The sequence below is a fragment of the Bombus affinis genome, chromosome 1, assembly GCF_024516045.1.
Source record: "Bombus affinis isolate iyBomAffi1 chromosome 1, iyBomAffi1.2, whole genome shotgun sequence".
NCBI lineage: Eukaryota > Metazoa > Arthropoda > Insecta > Hymenoptera > Apidae > Bombus > Bombus affinis.
This window is the reverse complement of record NC_066344.1, coordinates 2,775,048-2,797,130: the sequence shown is the minus strand read 5'-3', so window position 1 is coordinate 2,797,130 and position 22,083 is coordinate 2,775,048. Positions and strand designations below refer to the sequence as shown.

General features: G+C 35.9%; 3 protein-coding genes and 2 long non-coding RNA genes across 8 annotated transcripts in view; 2 read left to right on the top strand and 3 right to left on the bottom strand.

Annotated features, from left to right (window-relative positions):
* Positions 1–265: 265 nt before the first annotated feature.
* On the bottom strand, positions 266–547 carry LOC126916349 (uncharacterized). The gene is made up of 2 exons (XR_007710545.1): positions 393–547; positions 266–299 (listed from the first exon to the last, which is right to left on the bottom strand). It is a non-coding gene; the product is annotated as an uncharacterized LOC126916349 (long non-coding RNA).
* Positions 548–1,125: 578 nt separating this feature from the next.
* LOC126914972 (chitinase-3-like protein 1) lies at positions 1,126–3,902 on the bottom strand. Its single transcript, XM_050719332.1, is given in 7 exon segments — positions 1,126–1,513; positions 1,515–1,679; positions 1,765–2,054; positions 2,157–2,818; positions 2,994–3,057; positions 3,326–3,396; positions 3,622–3,902. Coding segments are annotated over 5 exon segments (1,386 nt in total). The 5' UTR covers positions 3,326–3,396; positions 3,622–3,902; the 3' UTR covers positions 1,126–1,308.
* Positions 3,903–5,687: 1,785 nt separating this feature from the next.
* On the top strand, positions 5,688–8,772 carry LOC126914759 (esterase FE4-like). The gene is made up of 8 exons (XM_050719202.1): positions 5,688–5,967; positions 6,440–6,728; positions 6,901–7,086; positions 7,288–7,493; positions 7,591–7,747; positions 7,846–8,172; positions 8,260–8,404; positions 8,479–8,772. The coding sequence occupies exons 1-8, from the start codon at positions 5,833–5,835 to the stop codon at positions 8,612–8,614; spliced, it is 1,581 nt and encodes a 526-aa protein (XP_050575159.1). The 5' UTR covers positions 5,688–5,832; the 3' UTR covers positions 8,615–8,772.
* The window catches only part of LOC126924933 (titin homolog), a 75,321-nt gene continuing 61,897 nt past the window's right edge, over positions 8,660–22,083 (bottom strand). For both annotated transcript variants that reach the window (XM_050740378.1, XM_050741185.1), the window contains 15 exons: positions 21,793–21,964; positions 21,154–21,307; positions 20,896–21,022; positions 20,241–20,441; positions 19,654–19,823; positions 18,603–19,541; positions 17,278–17,440; positions 14,286–14,627; positions 13,441–13,735; positions 13,209–13,350; positions 12,734–12,933; positions 12,509–12,661; positions 11,741–11,864; positions 9,819–10,980; positions 8,660–9,700 (listed from right to left, as the gene is read on the bottom strand). In XM_050740378.1, coding sequence (XP_050596335.1) covers positions 9,468–9,700; positions 9,819–10,980; positions 11,741–11,864; positions 12,509–12,661; positions 12,734–12,933; positions 13,209–13,350; positions 13,441–13,735; positions 14,286–14,627; positions 17,278–17,440; positions 18,603–19,541; positions 19,654–19,823; positions 20,241–20,441; positions 20,896–21,022; positions 21,154–21,307; positions 21,793–21,964 — 4,577 coding nt within the window. In that variant the 3' untranslated portion in view covers positions 8,660–9,467. The remainder of the gene's footprint in view (positions 9,701–9,818; positions 10,981–11,740; positions 11,865–12,508; positions 12,662–12,733; positions 12,934–13,208; positions 13,351–13,440; positions 13,736–14,285; positions 14,628–17,277; positions 17,441–18,602; positions 19,542–19,653; positions 19,824–20,240; positions 20,442–20,895; positions 21,023–21,153; positions 21,308–21,792; positions 21,965–22,083) is intronic.
* On the top strand, positions 16,668–20,762 carry LOC126916265 (uncharacterized). Of its 3 annotated transcripts, none has more exons than XR_007710519.1 (4): positions 16,668–16,781; positions 16,885–17,042; positions 19,996–20,160; positions 20,233–20,762. It is a non-coding gene; the product is annotated as an uncharacterized LOC126916265 (long non-coding RNA). The 3 variants fall into 3 exon arrangements; XR_007710529.1 differs by having other exon boundaries at positions 16,860–17,042; XR_007710515.1 differs by lacking the exon at positions 16,668–16,781 and having other exon boundaries at positions 16,814–17,042.

Genomic DNA, 22,083 nt, shown 5'->3' with positions numbered 1-22,083 from the left:
TCTTTTCGTCAATCAGCAAACTCCACATTTTATAGCAGCAATTTTTCACCAGAGAAAGAATATCTTCTCAAAAAAAAAAAAAAAAAAGAAAGAAAGAAGAAGTGAAAATTCAGGTTCACACGAAACAGACTAACGGACTATCGATGTTATCTAATGACTCGACCGGAATCCACCATCAAAAATTGGCATCAGGACCACCAAATTTTTTTGCCCACACCGTCTTAGATCAGCAACTAGAAGTGTACGGCCATATCGAACGACAATATCTTTTATTTCCTATTTATTTGCTTCATCCATATCTATAATACAAAGAAATATTTCATGTAAATAATAATAATAATGTGTTTATATACATATGTGTATCTACTATTAAATTTTTCATCAATACTTACATTTCTGATAATATGCCACAAAAGTCTTAGAAATAGCTTGGCACATAAATTGTGCTACATGACCATCACAGTTTATTTTTACTTTAGTGTCAATTCCAGGAAACTCTCCCTAGACAAGAAGAATGCATAACAATAATTAACATAATATTATTGAAATGAAGACATTCTTATTTTAGTCAATACGAGGTATCAGTATTACTATTTTGATATTCACAAATAATCTTTTTCGGAATAGGAGAGTATTGCGGGAAAACATAGAGAAAAATTGGAAAGCTGCATTCCCGTCATGAAACACAACGTTGTTAGATAGACATTCTTGAAATTCGATGGAATCGACGAATACATACTTACTTTGGCGAGTAACAAAATGGGTTGTTGTAATTTGTATTGCGATACTCGAGGTTGAAGCAATTCTAGGGAACATCAATTCCTATTTCAATCGAATTCAAACTACAAGTGCCTTTTGCTTTTAAGCGCACTATACAAACGGCTTGAGATCGATTGATTATTATTAAATGAGTTTCATAATTATTATTTTGGCCCAAGTTTTTATACAGGAAGAATATTCATGTTCTCCTAATTCTCAACTTTATTCTCTAATTCTACATGATGTTGATGCTCATGAAAGAATTGTATATGTATATGTTTATGTTAATATAATTTTGTTAGAGGAAATACATGCCATGACAATGTAAATACGATAAGTAATAATGATAATGATAATAACTGGTAATGATGACAGCTGATATTAGTTTTATTTTATAATCATTTATAGTCGTTTTTTTAAATAATCATTTATTACAGTATGTTTAGAACTGTATTTAAAATATTACGTTCCGTTACAAAATACATTATCTCGTTTAATGTAACGCATATCTTATTTTATATCTTCGCATCGATCTAACAGCCAGGAACACTACATCTCATATCTACAATTGCAACCACTGAACGTTTTATCAAATACAATTCCAGAAATGCAATGAAATGTATTTACCAGATATTTGTTGTGTACGTGTCGATAATAGTAAAATATTGAACAATCTTTTGGATCTCGAACATAGTCTTCCTGCGTGAATGCAGAATCCGATGACGATAGTGTTGGTGGTTTAGTTTCGACCATGCGATGAAGCAGAAGGTGGAATATATCCTTTCAACACCTTATTTATGGTGCGTAGAAGCGGATACTTATCGCCACATACACCATTGAAGTCATCGGTTTCGATGCTCCACAGCATGATACCACCAAGTCCCTTAGACATGACGTACTTGGCCTTCTCTTCAACAGATCTAGTAACGTACACATATTACTTTACATTCTTATTTCCATATCTTTTATCTCTCTTTTTACGTTCACATAACAGCGAATACTCACATAGTATCATCGTATCCAACCCATTGGTTACCCTTGAAAGCATAAGGTACACGTTGTTCAGGTTCGCGTTGCACCGTCCATCCTCGTTGAATATATTCGCAGATCTCGTTGTAACCAAGCATACCATCTTCTCGCGTATAACGGCCAGCTTTTCCAGGACCGATGGTTGCAGAGCCTATGCCATTCTCCGAGGGATTCGCCAAGGTGAAGGATCTACCGTAAGCAGGAATACCAATAACGAGTTTCTCAGCTGGTGCACCTTGTTCAAGCCAATATTCAACAGACCGATGCTAAAATGTAAATGTTCCCATACATCAGAATCGATATATCGTATATTTCGTTTGATATCAAACTCGAATAAAATTTAAATACAATCGAGAATGCAATTTTACCATGTTGAGCATAGCTTGTTTCCCAGATTCCTGCGTGGACGGATATAGAGGAGCGTTAATCGCTGCGAAACTGTTCCACGGTCCATTCAAGTCGTACACCATCAAATTAATTAAGTGAGGATATTGCGCCATTTGTGGAATATCATAAGATTTAGAAGCTAAGTTTTCAGCAGCACTAACCGCCACGCTGAGAATGTAATCGTGTTTGTCGAATTCTTCTCTCAGCTCTTTCAACAACGTGACATAGTTCTGTACGTCGATTGGATTGCCGCCACGTTGGTTCGGATATTCCCAGTCGACGTCGAAACCGTCGAAATCGTACATCTGCAGAAACGTAATCACGCTGCGGATGAATCGCGCGCGTTTTATAGGATTCGCGAAAATCTTGGAATACTTGGAGGAACCTTCGTTCCAACCACCTATCGCTATCAAAGTTTTCACTTCTGGATTCAGGTGACGAAGTCTGGTGAATTTTCCATAACCATCTCTACCGTTTGGTAGATCCATCCACTTATCCAATATTCTGATGTTACCATTCTCAGAGATACCAATGAAAGTATAGATTATATGAGTGCACAGAGTGGGATCTATGTCGGTTGGTTCGAATCTTCCAAGTCCAGGACGATAAGCTGACCAGCTACCATAGTAGCAAACGATTTTCTCTGATTATCGGAAACGGATTATCATTATTATTATAACTTAAGCTGCTTATTATTGCAATTCGATAGAACAGAATATATCGAGGATTACGAAATTATTTAACGATACTGATAACGAGGTTTAAACAGAAACTTATTGATCGTTAGTTTTCTCGATAATTATGTATTTGATACTTACTATCAGTCGCGTTCTTCGCAGTGGCATACGCCATAAAAGCAATCAGGAACAGCGCCTTCAACATCTGATAATAAACAATTTTTGTTAACCATTAGTGATAGAAATTTCATCGATTGAAATGCAAATAACGGAGAGCTCAATTCGAAATACCGTGTTAATGCTTTAAAATTGATTAATTAAATTGTTATCGATTTTAACAAGATCACACATATCGTTGTACAAGTACACTAGCTATAATTGTGGAAATAAAATGCGCGACAGAATTCTTTCAAAGAAGAGTTTGAGTAAATCTAGCGTTATATTTCACGTTTATATTTCGAATATACCTTTACCTTTAAATTGACACAGGTGTGTATGTAAGACAAATAGCGACAAACGGCGTCTTCACTTGCTTGCTGTAAAACTGAAATAAAAAATAATGCTAGAACGCATAAAATGAATAGCGCACTGTGAAAAGTATTGAAAATAGACAAAATTTACTAATAGAGTAAAAATTAACATAGCAAAATAGAACTTTTATCCACTGTCACATACGACGCTGTATAAATATTAAATATAAAACAAAGTTAAATAAATAAGAATTGTTAAATAAACGTTACCTGTTTCAAAGTTGCAGAGCTCAACTTACACTTGTCGCAGCCGGTATCGGTATGTCACAATTCACAGAGTGTAAGGGACTTGATATATCAACTAACTCCGACAAGTATCTTAAACGCATTTATCGAGTATTAGGTATCGACTAGCAATTTTTTCTCAGATATCTTGATTCAGACTTTTATATACTAAACTTCAAACCAGCCCGCTAGTTGATAACTGAATTAAACACTATACCATCCATCAATCGCTCATCGGAGCTCAGTTACAATCAGGGTGTGCCATGAAAATGAATCATTATCGTGTTTACTTTTTTCCTGTAATATCCACTATCAATCCACAGCTTATCGATCGCTACAAACCATCAGATGTTTGACTATGTTAAATGTGACAATCTTTTTTTACGAACGAAAACATTACGATAAAGTTGTCCGAAAGGTATTCAATAAATTTCAAATCGACGATAGCGTAACGTCGACGATATGACAATTATAAATACTGTAAAATCTTGGTAGCTCGAATCTCACGGGAACAGTTGAAATTTTCCAGTTGTGGAGGTTTCGACTTATCCAGTAAGTGAGTTTTCGAGTAAGTGAGATTTTTGACGAAAACTCGATTTACAGAGGCCTTATACATGGATTATATTTTTCGGTTTACATATATTCAAAGGCATAGAGGCGCGTAATTTGCTTTTTATTTGGCTGACGAAACACATTCAGTTTGCATAGGAGACATACGATGGCAGGATACTTCGAGTTCCAGACGCAGCGATGATAAAACCGTAACTTATGTGGGTGAACCTCGACTTGAAGAGGTCGAGCTTCCCTGAATCCGAGTTACAGAGATAAAACAACGTATCTAAACGTGCAGGAAATGATTCGAGTTAAAGGGAGATTATATTTCTATATTCTTTTATCTTTATATTACATAGATTTGCAGAAGTTTTTACAGCGTAGCGGAAGGAAATGAACAAAAATGTTGTCTTATAGATATTTTCGAATTACAGGTGTTCGAGTTAATGAGATTTCACTGTATTACATTTACAGATATATATATACATATAATATCGTGAGAACAATTGCTTTGAACGCGTTATATTTCCTGGTATTGCATTACTTATCAGTTGTTTCCGAGGAATTTGTAAATCCTCGATTATTTCTAAATCAAACGTTATGTTAAAGCTAATGTCACTGTCGAGCGATAGTTTTTAGAAAAATATCTGATAAAAAGACAGCAAAGTATACAGGGTGAGTTACTTGAGATTTTAAGTTGAAATATTTTCAATGCTGTTAATTATATCGGCAAGTTTTTCGGATAAAAGTTGAATAGCTTCGGAGAAGGAGATATATTTTGGTGTCACTAGTTTTCAGTTTCAATTACTAGCCATGTGATTTGTTTCTTAAACGAAATCATATATTTTTTAGGAACTTTAATCGATGCAACTCGAGATTCTCTATAGAAAATTATTAACTCACTTACTAATAATTTAGTAGATATTTTAACTTTTAGTTTGTAAAACTTATCGTATGGAAGATAAGGAAAACGGAAGTAGAAGTTGCTATTTGCTTCATGTTTTGTGCCCGCGCACATGATTTTTGTTAATCATCGATAATACGAGTAATGTTCCAAATATAATGTTACAAATATCAAATGTTACAAATATAAACAAACGCGAAGCCTTGAACGCTCGCAGCTATTGTCTGACTTTCGCCACCCTCGGTTCTAGGGTGAGGACCAAGAAGATGAGGGAAAAATACTCTAGGGTGTCATACGTGAAATCCTCTGCGGTATTACGTAGTAGGATATCGGGTCCCAAGGATTTCCTACACTCTAACATTTTTTGTACGATCGTCAGTATGGACGAACGACTATCTTACCCATATTTTAGCGTTTAGCAAAAAATTAATTTTATATTCCATACTATTCATACTATACATATTCCAGTCTATATGTATCTTTTAGCAATTTACTTATAAATAGTAATCGTAATAGTATGTAGTACTGTTAATAATGATAATATATTCTGTATATTTACACACGAAGACTACATAATATTTATACTACATATTTATAAGTTTTGTAACGTAGATTATTGTCGTTTAAAATAGATGCCTTTAACGACTTGTCTGATAATATTAATGGATGTGACAGTGACAATTGAATAGAATAAATATCTGTATGAGTATACACGGCTTTGTACGCAAAAAGGTATGACAGTATCAAGTTGGCAAGAACTTTGTGAACAATGAGCAAACCGTTAGTAACTGTGAAGGAAGGGAAATTGGAAGGCGCAGTATTGAAAAGTGCCCTAGGATTATCGTATATCGCTTTCAGAGGGATACCTTTCGCCGCTCCTCCTATCGGAAATCTTAGATTTAAGGTACGTTTTTGGTACTTGTTCTTGACTTATTTCGACTTTATCACGCCATGTCAAATATCATCTTGTGGTAATTCTAATATGTAAGAATTGTAAGGAATATGTAGCGGAGTTGAAACTCCGATCTTTTTGTAATTGTCTATGTTAAAAATGGTACCGTGGTCTCCTACTATTCCTATTTCATGATTTTCGGTTTTCGAATATGAACTCAATTCCCATAATTATATCGTTTAAATCGAAATCGAAAAATTGTGGAATTGAAATTATTTTATTGTATTTTGTTGAAACTATTCGGAATAATTATTTACCAGTGGAAATAACTTGAAGAAATTACCTAACGGTACAGCAAGTTTAAAGTACCGTTTAATAGAATCTGATTAATACGAGTGATTTGCACGGATAGTTAAAGTTGTGCGTCATGTAATGTTTTATTTATTCTCCATCCAAGTGTCCTTTTTTTTTCTTACAAAAATAGGATCCTCGACCACCTGCACCATGGACTGGTATCAAGGATACGTCCAAAGACGCGAAATACATGTGCCCACAGTTGGAAGAAAATCCGCCTTTCGATGTTATTGGCAACGAAGATTGCCTTTATTTGAATGTTTACACGAATTCTCTCGATCAATCGAAGCCAGTTATGTTCTGGATTCATGGAGGGGCATTTATGCTAGGAAATTCAAGTTTTCACGAATCGAGACCTGATTATTTACTCGCCAAAGATGTCGTAGTTGTCTCAGCTAACTACAGGCTTGGCGCATTCGGTTAGTTTTGGTTCAGTTTTACGGTAAAACAATGTCTATTTCTGTCGACATCATATATGCATACATTCGCAAAATATCAAAAGAGAGATTGTGCATACAATTTAGAAAGAAAATTTTTACTTTATGAATAAACAAAAAAGGTTTAGAATTATCCAGTTTTTTAAATTTCAAGGATTTTTAAATTTGGGTCACCGAATCGCGCCAGGAAATCTGGGTTTGAAAGATTTGATCATAGCTTTAGAGTGGGTCAAGGAAAATATTGCCAACTTTGGCGGAGATTCCAATAATGTTACGATTTTTGGAGTTAGTGCTGGAGGTGCTCTAGTACATTCCTTACTCGTATCGCCTCGGGCGAAAGGTAAAACGTGATTTTGACTACGTTCTTGATAAAATCTAAACTATCGAAATCATCGAAGATATCTACACAACGGAAAATGTAAATGTCAAAGATCAAGTCTTATTCGTGATTTCAATACGCCGAAATGTTCTGTGATTTATCGAGATATATCGAGATTTCGAAAAGATGTGTTAATCCCGTTAGTTCTATGTTGATTTTTAGGACTGTTTCACAAAGCGATTTTGCAGAGTGGTACATTGACGTGCCCCTGGGCAAATGCTGAGATTGAAAATGGTTCTGAAAGCAGCTTTAAACTTGCCTCGCTTCTTGGCAAAGATTCTAATGATCCTGTCGAAGTTTTTAAATTTCTACGAGCAGTGTCCACCGAGGACATCGTAAAAGCCCAAATTAGACTTTTATCTTCGGAGGCAACAAGTTTTCTTTTAACATACTTCATGAATTATATAATCAAACATTGAAGATTGGAACAAACAAAGAATTTGAACTCGTTATTTTGTATTGTAGAGAGAGAAGGCCAATATCCTACCTTTTAGACCCAACAGTGACGAAGTGGCGGAGAATCCTGTTTTACCAGAACCGATCGAACAGTTAATTACGAAAGAAGCAGATGTGCCTGTGATAATCAGTTACACGGCACACGAATATTTGATGATCATAAAAGGTGAGTATAGTAAAAAATTAAAAGAAAAACGAGGAAGATATTACAGATAATTGTTTATTGCACGAACAGTGATACTGTGCGATTTTCGTGTTTCTCAGATAAGAGCGAAAAAATAATAAGTGCTTTCAACCAGCATCTCTATGGTCATGTGAAAAATTTGGGATCATTGAAAAAATTAGGGGATGCCGAAATAAAAAAATTGTTCGTGTTGGTAAAAAATCAATATTTCGGTGGAAAACCGATCGGCGTGGAAAACTTAACCGAATTTTCAGAATTACTCAGTCTTATTAATTTCGGCATTCCCGCGATATTGTTGCTAGAGGATCGGGTGAAAAGAACAACCACGCCTAGTTATCTTTGTGTATTTTCATACGTTGGCAATGAGAAAACCCCGACGGATCTCCTAGTAACACGACAGATTTCTGGTAACTTTAATTTTTAGATCCATTGTCGCATAATTATCAGATTATGTATACAACTATCAAACACGATATTTAACTCTTATATTGCAGGAGCGTCTCATACCGACGATGTCACGTATTTACTATACTTACCCAAATGTAAAACTGAAAATCCTGATCCACCAGCGATTGGTACGAAGGACAGGATTACGTTAGAAAGAATGACTAGAATGTGGGCCAATTTTGCTAGAACTGGGTAAATTTTCAACGTGATTTTAAAAAGCGTGAATCTGAACTTTGGAATTTATATATCGTATATGTTTAATGTAGGAATCCTACTTCAGTGAAGGACGAGTTTGTCAACGTCACTTGGAAGCCTGCAACGAGGGACGATCTGTGTTATTTGAAAATTGACGACGAGTTACAGTTGCTGCCTATTTCACCACATCTTTTATCCTCTAAGTAGACTACATCAATATTCTTCTGTGTGGGACGAAAATTAATTTTGGGAGAATTTTCATTTCTTTTTATTCACATGTAATTTATAATAATACATGTAATCACTTTCTTACGTTTGTAAGAAAGCAAAGGGTGCAAAGGAAGTAATAAATACATTACATATTTTCTACGCTTGTAAAATGTTACTGACAGCTATTTACACGCATCGACCATGCAAACGCATCTTTCTTTCTCGTTTGCAATAAATTTGCGAGTATCTCGAAATCCAAACTCTCGAAATCATCGAAGATATCTACACAACAGAAAATGTAAATGTCAAAGGTCAAGTCTTATTCGTGATTTCAATGCGCCGAAATGTTTTTCAGTGCAATTTCGATGAAGAAGAAGAGATAAAGAATGGCAATGAAATAAATTGTAAATATGTTGTACCTATGCTATAAATATTCATCTCAGGCTACGTGGGGCTGATAAGAAACTTGTCGTTAAATAAATAAATATGTTTTTCTTTTCTTGCGATTAGAATTGTTTTAGACTAAACTTCAACTCGTCACTATCGCGTCGATAAAGTTCCTGTTTTTTTTTTTGTTTCATTTTCGTAATTATTAACGAGGTTTGGTGTATGATTAAATTATTGTTTGTGCAATAACACAACGCACGTTTCGATGTTTAAAAAACAACTTATATATTATTAATAATTCTATTCATCCGTGACTCTTTTAAAACACGAAAATAACACTTTTAGGTATAATACCATATACAGTTTCGGTCAAACGATTTTTAAAATATTCGTCAATTTATCGAAAAATACCGGTCATTCTCCGAGTGATATCGATGATGACTCATATGCACTCGTTCACGGCTTATTTATTCCAAAAAGCGAAAGCTTTTTGTATCCTCTCGTTGTGTGGTTTTCCTGGCGTCATAGTGACCACAGGATTTGTACGTTGCGACACTTGCGGTACGTTCGTCGGTGATTTCGATTCTGCTGCCTCTTTCTCGAATAATTTGGCGGTACGACTCACGTTTCCGGTCGGAACGAACTTGCTACGAATTCTTCCGATTAGTAGCCTTGGGTCCTCAATTTCGTCGGGCACTAAAAACATATCAATTCATAAATGTCGTAGCAAAATCATTTATCGAAAAATACTTGTTACTCGTTAGAATTTGATTAGTTAAAAAAGAGGAGAACGAAAATTATTTATTGAACACACCTTCATGCTGTCGATTAATTTCACGCGAAGCTTTAGTCACACCACTCAGTGTAGCTACCTCGATACTTCCTTTGGTATGTTTCTTTGGGTCCGAAACTTCAGTGTTTCCTGCGTCTGACATTTCGCTGATTTCCTCGAGCGATGTCCTACGACTTTCAAATTGCTCCACCTTTTGTAACACGTTTTTAAGGTTGCCGCTATTATTTTCGTTGTCCGCCTCCTCTTCCTTAATCGACGAAATACCCAGTTCGTTCACTTGTTGCGAAGACGCGGATAAATTGGAAATACAATCCCCGATCCCAGAATCTCGCGAGTCGCCTCTGAAAACCCGACGCGACTTCTGCGAGTTTACACTCGATTCTCGGTCCGTCTTCTGCTTCAATTCCTTGTCTATTTCCATAACTGTATCCTCACTGACCGTCTTCTCTTCGACGTTCCAAGTCGAGTTTTGTTTGCATTCTGAAGTCATTATTTCCGGAGAATTAATCTCATCACTGATCGTTGATTTTGTAGTAACCTCATCCCAAAGTAAATCCTGATAAGATTCCGATTTGTCATTGAAGTCGATCAAACTTTTTCCTTCCACGGTTACACTCGTCAAAATCGAAATTTCTTCGGTTATCAAGGTGCGCTCCTCGACCTGACATCGCGTCACAATTTCGGTTTCCTCTTCGATTCTCTCCATAGGAAGCAGTTCCTCTGACTGAACTTCGTTCTGGCCCTCAGTTTCCTCAACTGTATCAGTTTCTCGGGTCCCTCCGGATCCATTTCTCTGAGAACACGATCCCACGTGATCCGTTGTCGGTTCATTTTTCAATGACGACTCGTCAAGGTCCGACGATACGCGTGTTTCTTTCTTTGGAGACGGGTCTAACGTTTCCTCTGGCGAGATGTTCATCTTTGTCTTATAACAGAACGAATACAGGTTTCTTTCTCGAGTATCTAGCTCACTCGTGCTCCCGTTATTCTTTTCTATCGCGTCGTCAATGTCACATGACTTTTGTTCGTCCGATGAAACGTCAAAATCGATCATTCGTGGCGATTCAATGGGATTCGAGGGATCCGAGGTTGGCGAGGATTCTGCGGTCGCTGTTGGACTTCGTCTGCTGTTCGCTGAAAGTATCGCCATCCTTCCCAGTGCACGAATGGCATTTCCTGTTTTCTATCGTAACAAACAGAAGCGCACACACACGCAACACGATCAAATCCATGCTTAGATTAGTGGCAACTATGGTATCGAATTTTTGTGATTAGTTTTGATAAAAACAAAATAATTCCTTTTCGAATAAAAAAGGGTCGCATAATTAGAATAATTTAATCGAATTGCTCATAACAAAACCGATCCTCGTCCAGGTTTGTCTTTTTCCAAGAGAGCAAAAGGATACTTTAATATCTTCCATTTCGTTTTGATAAACTTGTTTTTTCTTTTCTCTAGCAAGATATTCATCATATTACACAATTGCTGTAAAGGTATTGCTGAGTCGTAATTATAAATTTATGGATCTCATAACAAATGTTGTTTCTATTGAATTTATTAGCTTTCATTCGACGATAAATCAAGACATTAATCAATCTTTATAATATTAATTCGACCACGTTGTGGATTTTCTTTTCGACTACTGGAATGTATTGTTATCTGAAAAGTCGAAAAATTTGACAGGGAACGTTTTTGTTATGAGTATATCAACTGTACGTGAAAGAATTTCTCGATACATCAATTTCACGGTTTTAGGAGAAATTATATTCGTCTTTGTTCTTTGAAAAGATTAATACTGTTTTCAGATATTAGTATCAAATTACTTACCGTAAATCGTAAATTACTTATCGTTTTCAAACAAGCTCAAAACACATTGCAATCTATCACAATGACGAACGATATGAAAAATATGTAAAGTAACGAGTATCGAATTATTAATTCTTACCTGCCACTTTCTTCGTACGATGAATTTCTTCAGCTTTTCTGTCGGCAAAGCTATCCTACTCATGGCTTCCGCGTGTTGCGCCATCCAAGCATGTTCCAAACATTGTCTCGCCGACATTCGCGATCTATAACCATAATAAATTAATTACATAGAAACCTCGATTAAGAATTTATAGAACATTTTGGACGCAGTTGAATCAGTAGTAAAGTATGATTCTACAATCCTTGTCGATCGTTTTAGTACACACAGATTGCAGATATTTCGTTAGAAGGTCGTGTAAATAATATCGAATACAAGAAGCACGTCAGATGTTTGAAACTTATGGACGTAAAAGCTTAAGGTGTAATATAAAAACTGTTTTTGCCTAAAATATGTTAAATGCATTTCAGAGCCTTGTTCGAAGTTTCCATTCGTAATTTCCACTTGTAATATTCTAATGTAAGCAACATAGGAATAATTTTCAACCTTTACACCGTAGTATCTATACATTTGCACGGTAAATTCAATCGTAAATCATTGTCGAATTTGGTTTTATAATTTACTTGTAGTTTTTTTCCAAAAATTTACATATTCTCCTTCGCTGTCACATTATATGCAACGACGAGTATGCCCAAGTTGCGTGGAAAAAATTAGTTCAGAAGAGTATAGAAACAAATGAATATTGAAGAATTTATCTTTCCTCTAACGCGAAGTTGGTATTTCACGCCAATTGAAAAAGCTAATTGTACAGTGTAAAGGCTGTAGCTAGTATATTTATCAAACGCGTACTCCTTCCGTTTGACAAGTAGGCTGCTGATGAAGTCCTTAGCGTCGTTGGAAATCGCATCGAAGGCCTCATCTTCCAGGTCGTAGTCAGCTCGAGTAATGTTGGCGAAGGTCTCGGCGTCATTGTCGCCCATGAATGGTGATAAACCGGTTAAGCTGAGCATTTACGACGTTGTTAATTATATAATAAACTTGTAAAGAGTGCAATTACGTATTTTAATCGCTTACAGAACGTAACATATTACACCGACGCTCCACATGTCCGATTCGGTACCGATCGGTTCGTAACTTATTATTTCTGGTGGAATGAATTCTGGTGTGCCGAAAAGGACTCTGATCGGTGTGTCTGGTTTGAGTGTCTGTGCTAGACCAAAATCGATGAGTTTTATTTGATGGGAAGTTCGTGTTCGACACATTATGTTCTCCGGCTGCAAGAAATTCATTTGTATTAACTAAAGAAAATTAATAAAATAATTTTAGCATAATTTGAATAATAATTTATGTTACAGCAGTTCGAACAATTTTTCCCTCAAAATTTAGCGATTTTTTAATTCTGTGAGATAGCGTAATTATTAAATTACTTATACTTAATGTAATTAATATAATTTACGGTAATATAGTAATAATTTTTAAATAATTTTAGAACAGTAAAATCTATATCAATGTTCAAGGTTTCAACTAAACAAATGGCACCTTTCCTTACCTTCAGGTCCAAGTGCACCACTTTATTCTGATGCATATATTCGACACCCTCGCAAATTTGTTTCATGAACAGTATACTGTCTCTTTCGGTCAGAGTAAAATCGTCAGCAACAACTCTCTCGAAAAGTTCGCCACCAGAAATACTAAGGAATATAACGTTTTACGAATCAAATTATTTTTTAACGTTTCTATAAACGGATAAATATATTTTTTATTTTAATATGGAAGCTTACTACTCCGTAACCATCGTGATTTCTCGAGGACTCTCGAAAGCAGCCGCCAAAAGGAGGAGTTTTGGATGTCGCAGCATGTTCATGATTCTAATTTCCTCTCGAACTTGCTCTCGATCCTTCGTTTTGATGGTCCTGACAAATTTTGCCGCGAAGCTCGTACCTGAAGATTTCTCCACCACCCTCCGTACAGTTCCATATCGACCTTTGCCCAATTCCTCCAATATTTCGTATCGATGATTAAACAATTGTCCATCTTCCATTTCCACTATTCGAGCTTCGAACGGTGGCTTGAATTCTGGAAATGTGAAATGTTTTATGGATTTTCTTCGTTACATACAAAATACTTAATACTTGTATACTTTGAATCGTTTCTCAGCTCACTCGTATTTCTTTATCATTTTCAAATTTCATAAGCTCGAGGAAAAAGTAAAATAATCGTTATCGATATGCGTGATTTTTCGTCTCAATCTTTTCATAGAGATTTCGTTAAAATATCAAACTTTTTATGTGTCAAAGCGAGAGCGTGATTGAAATTTAATAACTTGTGAGCTGCAACAAGTTTGCAAAATGTAGTCAGAGACAAAGATAAGTGGACAGGTAGTGGAAATAAATATCAACGAAATTGCGTTAACTGCAACTTCTTTACATAAACATGTAAGTATTAATTTGAATTATTTACTAAATAATCTGTGTACTACAAGGATATAATAAATAAAACTTAGTACTGTGTAGTTTTATTAAACTTCCATAATACCAACTTCCTGTCTGCTTGATCATATCTGCCTATTTATTTTTCTCCTTGGCTGTATATGTGCTATCATCATCTTTTATAACTACATATTTACCGTCTTCGTCGTCTTGCAAACACGTTTCCCCTTGTTTCGGAATTCGAACAAATTCAGATTCCTCTCCAGGTTCGCTAACCCCATGTATGTTTTCAGCTCTTACGCGGAAACGATATCTTTCACCAGGTACCACGGTGTCTGTTCCAACAGCTGGTAGCGTGAGACTCAACGAAAGACAGGATTCTGCGATCGTCATCCAAGTGTTTTCATCGGCACGGTTCATTTCCACGGTATAACCGGTAACCGTGCAACCACCGTCGTAGGGAGACGATCGCCAATTAATGGTCGTTGCCCCTGTAGAACAGCATATGTTTGGAACACTCGCTGGCGGGTCTGGTGGACCTGTGAAATAGATTTGCGAACCTTTACAATTCTTGTGAAATCATAGTATTTTGTTTTAGTAGACAATGAATGTTCATTGTCGTCTATAAGTTATGATATAAATGTTATGATATAAATGTTTGTAACGTTTATAAAATATTTAAGAGACAGTACATAATTTTACACAATGGACTTACATTTAATAAAAGCAACGAATAAATATAATCCATGTCAAAAGTAAATGACTATTACGAACATAGTGAAAAATGCGTAGAACAAAAGTTATTAAAATCCATTATATATCAGTTTTAAACTTTTGTTTATCCGTTACTGTACCTATACTATACTATGCTATACTATACTATTGTATAGTGTTTGTACTTAGTTTTATATTTTATAATTTTTACTTTAAATATTAGAAACTTGTAAGTAGAGCCTTCGGTATAACGGTTTGTTGAAAGTAACTGACAATCAGAACACGTGTCGCCTGTGTATTATTTATTTTTAAGTCGGCTAGTTTTTTCAAACTCATTCGCCGTCAAAGAATGTTTCAAGGGCGTCATGTTCAACAGTCCATTTGAAATTATAAACAAGAACCGCTTAAACTGTTTTTCTTCGGACGGGTCTCATTAACAATCATATGGAATCAAAATGTCTTGAAGCTAAAAAGTCATCAATCCGTGTATCTACATATATTGTAGATACATAAACGTAACGTGATACGTAAACATGAATTATTCGTTTTCATAAGATTTATGAAAGAACTTTACAACAAAGTTGCACGCTTTAAAGTGTTGTCTTTACGCTACATGCACTGACACTCGTTTATTATGACAATTTCATACAACATTTTGCAATACGTTCACTCGCTTGACAATTAGTAGTAAATAATTCGCCATTACCCATTGCTCTTCGAGTGTCGTCCTTTTCCTTGCGATCACTCGACAGAAAGAAACACTGTTAATGAATTTTGGAAATTGTTTAAAATATTCGGCGAAAGTGTGACGTGAAAAATTTCTTTGTATTCTCGGCGTCGCGAAGTATTCTACACAACTCTCGTCTTGCACAACGCTGCCATGACGCGCACGCACTTTTTCAGCACTGGTTCGTTTCATCGTGATCTCAAGGAAAGAGGAAGAGTAGACGAAGCAAATGGTGGGGATGGAAGAAGAAACGAGGAAAGAAGGAATTATTGCGCGACACGTCACGTGAGACTGTCGTCTGCCTTGTACATAAGAAGCGGAACTGGACCGTGTGACACGCGCTTACGCACGTGGAACAATGGATGTTTCGTTCTAAATTGCGTTTGAAGACACCAGGAAATGCGATAGAAATTAATCGAAATCGTTGATTTAATTCAGTCGAAAGTTCTTACGACTTCTCGTCTTTTTTACTTCTATCAATTTTACGTGTTTTCTAACGAATGCTATAACCTTCTAAATTGGTGAAAAATAAAAAAGATCAGAGAATTATTTGCCTCTTTAATGTCTATGAAACATGGTAAGCTTGGAAATTAATGGAGATGATTAAATAAATTTAATCGAAATTTCTTAAGATTTCTCGCCTTTTGTTTCTGCATTCGTATATTTTTTCAAGAAATGCAACAGGTTCGGAAATCAGTGGAAATAGTTGATTCTGTACAGTGATTCTAGGATTACTTGTCTGCTTAAACTTTTACGAATTTTTAACACTTTCGCAAGAGACAAACTCTGAAATCATTTGAGACAACTGTTTCAATATAATTAAGTTAATTCGGTCGAAGATTTCTACGATTTCTCATACTTCGATGAATTTTCTAAATTTTTGTCTCACTGAGTCACGTACTTTCACGTATTAATTAGAAATGTGCAGCAGTTTGATCGCGTCGGTAAAAACGTTTCCGCTTAATGCACTCGCTCCAAAGAAGTAACTATTTCCTTCTATTTAATGGACAGGTAGAATTTCTTGCTCTTACTAATGTTGCTGATAGCATAAACTATTCTTAGTTTCATAAAGTTCGCAAATGAAAACACTGATTCGTATTGTTGTATACTTACTTTTATGCTACGCGCACACATATTAACGGGCGTTTATTGCAGTATAAGATATCGGGAATTTAAACGAGTGATGTAACACCGCTCGCTTCAAAACTTTGTAAATACAAATGGTCTTCTAGTGTTTGTGGCTCTTCTTTATGTACGTAATTTGAACAAGTGTTCCATCTCTATTTGAGGCTACATTTACGTAATGCCAACGTAATTTTTTTCACAATAGCTTGTATCTCATCGTTCGTACATAGGTAGCAGTGCTCGTTCATCAATTTTAACACTTGACTAACCGCTAGCGGTTCAACAGCATACGAACATCCGATCGGCAGCTCAGGCGCAGATTCTCCCTGGCGCCGGCTCTGTTTCGGTTTAGACTCTCCAATACCATTCTTTTCGTTCATCGCGAACGGTAAGTTTTTCAAATTGGTATAAAACTGTGGGAGCTTACAAAGCAATGCAACTGACACAACTGAGCAAGGTACCTTAGTACTAAATAACAAATTACTGCTCAAATAATGAGAAAGATTGTTGGCGACAAAATGCCGATTAATAGGCTATCGGTCGGTAAGCGTTGGCGACAAAAACCGATAAATCGGCTATCGGTCGGTAGTGAAAGTGTTAATATTTCTTTGTCACGTACGTACCTTCAACAGCAACGCTGAAACACCGTCGGTCCTTTCCCAGTTTATTTTCCACGGACACTTCATATTTTCCGGCATTATCGGCGGTCACATCGTCCGATATTAAGCAGGACACTCCACCGCCGTAGGTAATAGCAGTCTTTTTGTTTGCAGTCAACTCTCGACCCTTTAATCAAAATTCTCGATTAAGCGCTTGATTGAACGTGATCAGAGATGGACGATTACAACTGACTGATAGGTGCTTATGAACGATTCCCATGCATGTATATAACTATGACATGACTATATATGAATTCGTAAGTTACTATATCTACATAACCGCAAGCGATTGTACATGATTACACGAAATTAAATACGGCATTGAAGATGCAATTTTTATTAACGTACAATTAGGCCTTGTTAAGGTAAATTTGAGCTTGATATTAGTATCGTGTTTTGAACATATAGTGACTCATGCAAGTATTCGGATGTCTATTACAGAAAATTTGCGTAAATATAGCGAAACTTTATTATAATCAGTATTGTAATCAGTTGCGGAAATTCATACTCTTATGCGCAAGTAAAGGAACGAAGACTAAATAAACATTTTGTTATCTCCTTGACGTCGTAACAAATACTTTGTTTTTAAATGTTTTTAAATATATTATGTATTTTTTCATTGTATGCGCATTTCTAGCACATTTAACAATATTCCCGTTAATGTATGAAAACACTGTGTGTTCGAAGTCTAATAATGAGATAAGATTATCATAATTATGTTTATCGTACACACATGACTACATATTGAACATAAATTTCGTAGAATATTTGCCTCTGACCATATAATTAACATATAATCAACGTTATCTCGCTAAATTTGAAATTTATTGAAATTTATTAATAAAATATCGATAAAAATATTACATCATCGATAGTTTATATGCCTTTGTGAGTTCTGTGAATTTACATTGGCAATTTTGTAACCTTTGGATACATCTTCGGATTTCGTTCAAACTTGACCAATATACTTCAATCGTATCTCATTCTAATGCCAATAAAATTTCAAAATTTTTCGTATATACCACACTTGATACACTCATGAAAGATCTTATGACTGTTTAAATTCTTTCGTATTAGTATCCAAATACTTCGTTCCGGGAGTCACAATATACCGATTTCATCTAATTGACGAACGATATCGTACGAACAAAGATTCTCTTGTTTCGTAACAGTAGCGTCTTTAATCACACGGAGGACAAAAAACTTCTTGTATTTTGTTCTCGAACTACATTAAACAAAGTTTGACGTTTTGACGGGAGAATCTGACCGAAGATATAAATGATACTCACTGCTCGAAGCCACTTGACGACTGGTTCCGGATGACCTCGATACGTGACCCTGAGGACTACTCTGTTTCCGCGGAAAACTGTGACGTCAGCCGGTACCTTTACGATACTGGCAGCCACGAGTTCCTCCGACCTAATAGTAACTTTCTCCTCCTCTTTCGTCACGATTTCTTCCTTCCTTACAATCGAATCCTCCTCCAACTCTTGCAGAGCACTTTCCATGCATATTATAGGTGTATTATCGTGTTTATTATAGTTATCTTGAATTTGTTTCGCATTGTTACCAGTCTTACACGGATCAGAAACCTCTGTTGAACTCGTTATACATTCTTCTTTGTTTTCAACTAATTTTGATATCTTTTCGTTCGATACTTCAGAAGATTTTTCTTTACAAATATCCTTTGCTTCTTCCTCGTCTGAAGACGACGAAATCTTGTGTTCACTCGATTTGTAGCGCACTTGTTGAGTAACTTTACGTTCCAACTTTTTCGAGCCGCGAACTTTTCTTTTATTCGTTTTGTTGGTCGTCAGTGTCTTCCTGGTATCGAGTAACGGACTTTGAAGAATATTCTTTCTCGCGGGTGCAGGAGACAGTTGTTTAGAACTTGAAGTAGATCTGAGAGGCAACGAGGATGATCTGATTCGCATAGGAGACTCGTGTAATTGATTTCGAGGGGAAGAGAGAATGTCTCTTCTTGTCTTTCGCACAGAATTGTTACGGCTACAGTTAATAGCCTTTGGTGGCTTTTCGTTGTTAGTTTCCAGCGTATCGTGACGTCTCGATTCTTCGAAATTCTGTACCGTTCGCTGCAATCGTAGTTCTGCTGTGCAACTAATCGACGGTCCTTTACCAGTCACGGATGCGGTGCATCGAATCTCACCGATATCTCGCGGTTGTACATCGTGTATCCTAAGAATGCTAACGTTATCGTCTCTTTCAATCTAAATGTAAAACCAGAAATACGATATTACAAATGAGAAGTTAATAGCGAATGAAATTAACAAATTACAAAACTGATAAACGAAGTTTCTTAAATTAGACGAGTTGACGCACCTTGCACCTTGAATTTTCTCTGATGTCCTTTCCATTGATCGTCCACGTGATTTCCATGGGTTTTCCACATTGCACCCGAGCACAGAAACAGGCAGTCTCACCTTTCGGTGTAATGACCGACACAGGAGTTTTCGTGAACTGGGGCGCCAATTTCGGAATACCTTTGTAATCTTGTGCACAAAGTAAAATACTTTTTAACACCTTTGTATCGAGATTATAAGTTGTTACATAGGTGAAACTTTAAAGGAAACGTATAGAAAATATTAAAAGACTAATAAAAAGGACGAGACATAGGTCTGAAATATTGCATGAATTAAATCGCGTCATTTTATCTGTTTATAGGAAATTTGAAAGTGCAAAATTACATAGACTACGCATAATATGAAAAAATATGTAAAACATCCAAAGTATAGTGCTTTGTATACTTGATAGGTAAAAGAATTTTCAAACGAAGTTTTACTGTTTTAAATATCTTCTTAAAAATATGAATTTGGACAAAAATTCAAGGTATAGTCTTAAGATATCTTGTCTATAAGTGTGGAACAGTAAAATTTTTCTAAAAATAAATTTTATTGATAGGAATGTACCTTGAACAGCAAACAGGCCGTTGCTAGACACCTCTCCGAAATTATTGCGAACGAGGCAAGTATACTCGCCAGCATCTTGTGGACAAACATTGGATAATCTTAGTGCGACGCCACCGTCACCATATATGACGTATTTATGGTAATCGTTGTCAGGTATCTCACGACCATCCTTTAACCAAGTCACCGAAAAAGGCGGTGTACCTGAAAAACATGATTTAATGCTCGTTGAATTATATAATCAACCATTTATATTAATCGACGCAATTGATTTCATCCCTTAAAAGTCGAAAGAATTCACGGGAGATGTAGTTGCTCAGAAGTTGCACCGGTCGACTCCATAAATTGAGAAATAGAGAAAACTCACGACACTAATTTAGTTTGGAGTTTGCGATTATTTACTATATCTCCCAGCGATAAATAAACTTATAGAAACAAATAATTCTTTTTTTGAGAAATTGAACGTTAATCATATGCAATCAGGAAATGAAAAGAAATTTACAAAAAAAAAAAAAAAAAGAAAAATGGAGTTGCTTAGTTTGGCTTTAGAAGAAGCTCGTGACAAAAGATGGAAAGCAACAAAAATTATACAATAGTTTACGATAAGTGCTAACTTATACTGTTCGTTGAGCTAACATTATTTTTATGTTTACTATACCCGCAAGTCTCGCCTGTAGTTCGTAACAGTGACCTTCCATGACAATCGATTCTTCTGGAAGAGATTGTAAGAATTTCGGTGGATCTTTGTCGCACGTAGACGGATTATGAGAATCAAGAACGGTCACCTGTTATCGAAGAAACAATTACGAAAATAATTATTTCCCATTGCAAGACGGTAATGTCGAGTTGAGAAACGAATAGAATCCAGAAGCATATGTCTATGCCACGTGGTTAGCGTATGTCTAAGATTATTTACCTGACAAGAATTCTTTGTAGAACCAAGGACGTTCGTTGCCACGCAGGTGTACTCACCCGCGTCGCTCGCTTTCACTTTCAAAATTTCGACTTTCGCAGTTGTCCCATCGAAGTACCTTTTTACTCGAATCGATCGTTCCAACGGGCGTCCATTTCTGGAAATTTGATCCTTTGATACTTTATGCTTTGAATAAATTGCAATTATAAATTAGATACGTAAACACAACATGGAAACTATGCTACGAGTTTTTAAAGCTTCCTCTCTTCCGTCGACGCGATTTGTCTTTGAAATAGGAACAGAGGAAGTCCTATTCTAAATGAGTAAAGTGTAATAAATTCTGTGAAAAGTTCTACAGGATTCGAGCTCGATACACAAATCGTTAGATGATCGGCTATTGTCGTAAGACCTTTTAGACGCTCCGAGATTTATGATTACGTTATTTGCTACATGAAACACGCCTAAAAAGATAAAATGCATCTCTAAATCTAAACGAATCAGAAATAGATAAATCACAGAAAAAGCTCAAAAAATCTGTACTTGTAAAAAAATGGCAATTGTTCAGACATAATTGTGCATTGGAAGACTTTGACAAAAATGATTATGTAATAATGTCGCAGAAGGGAACTTTCTTTGTTTTACCTGAACCACGTTGGTGTTAGACTAGGCGTTCCTCTAATACCGCAATCGAGATATAATCTTCCGTTTATTCTGCTAGTTGTGTCTAAGAGGCTTCGGCTAAAAGATGGATACGTTCTAGGCGATGCGCTCCTAGTTCTGATTGTTCTGGCAACCGACCCAAGTAATTGACGATCTTTTTGAACAAATTATCAAAATTGTAAAAATGAAATAACAGGTAATCCCATTCAGTTTTTCGAATGTTTGTGTAAAAAGGAAATGCTCATTTTTCTTGTAACTTAAATTAACGTATAC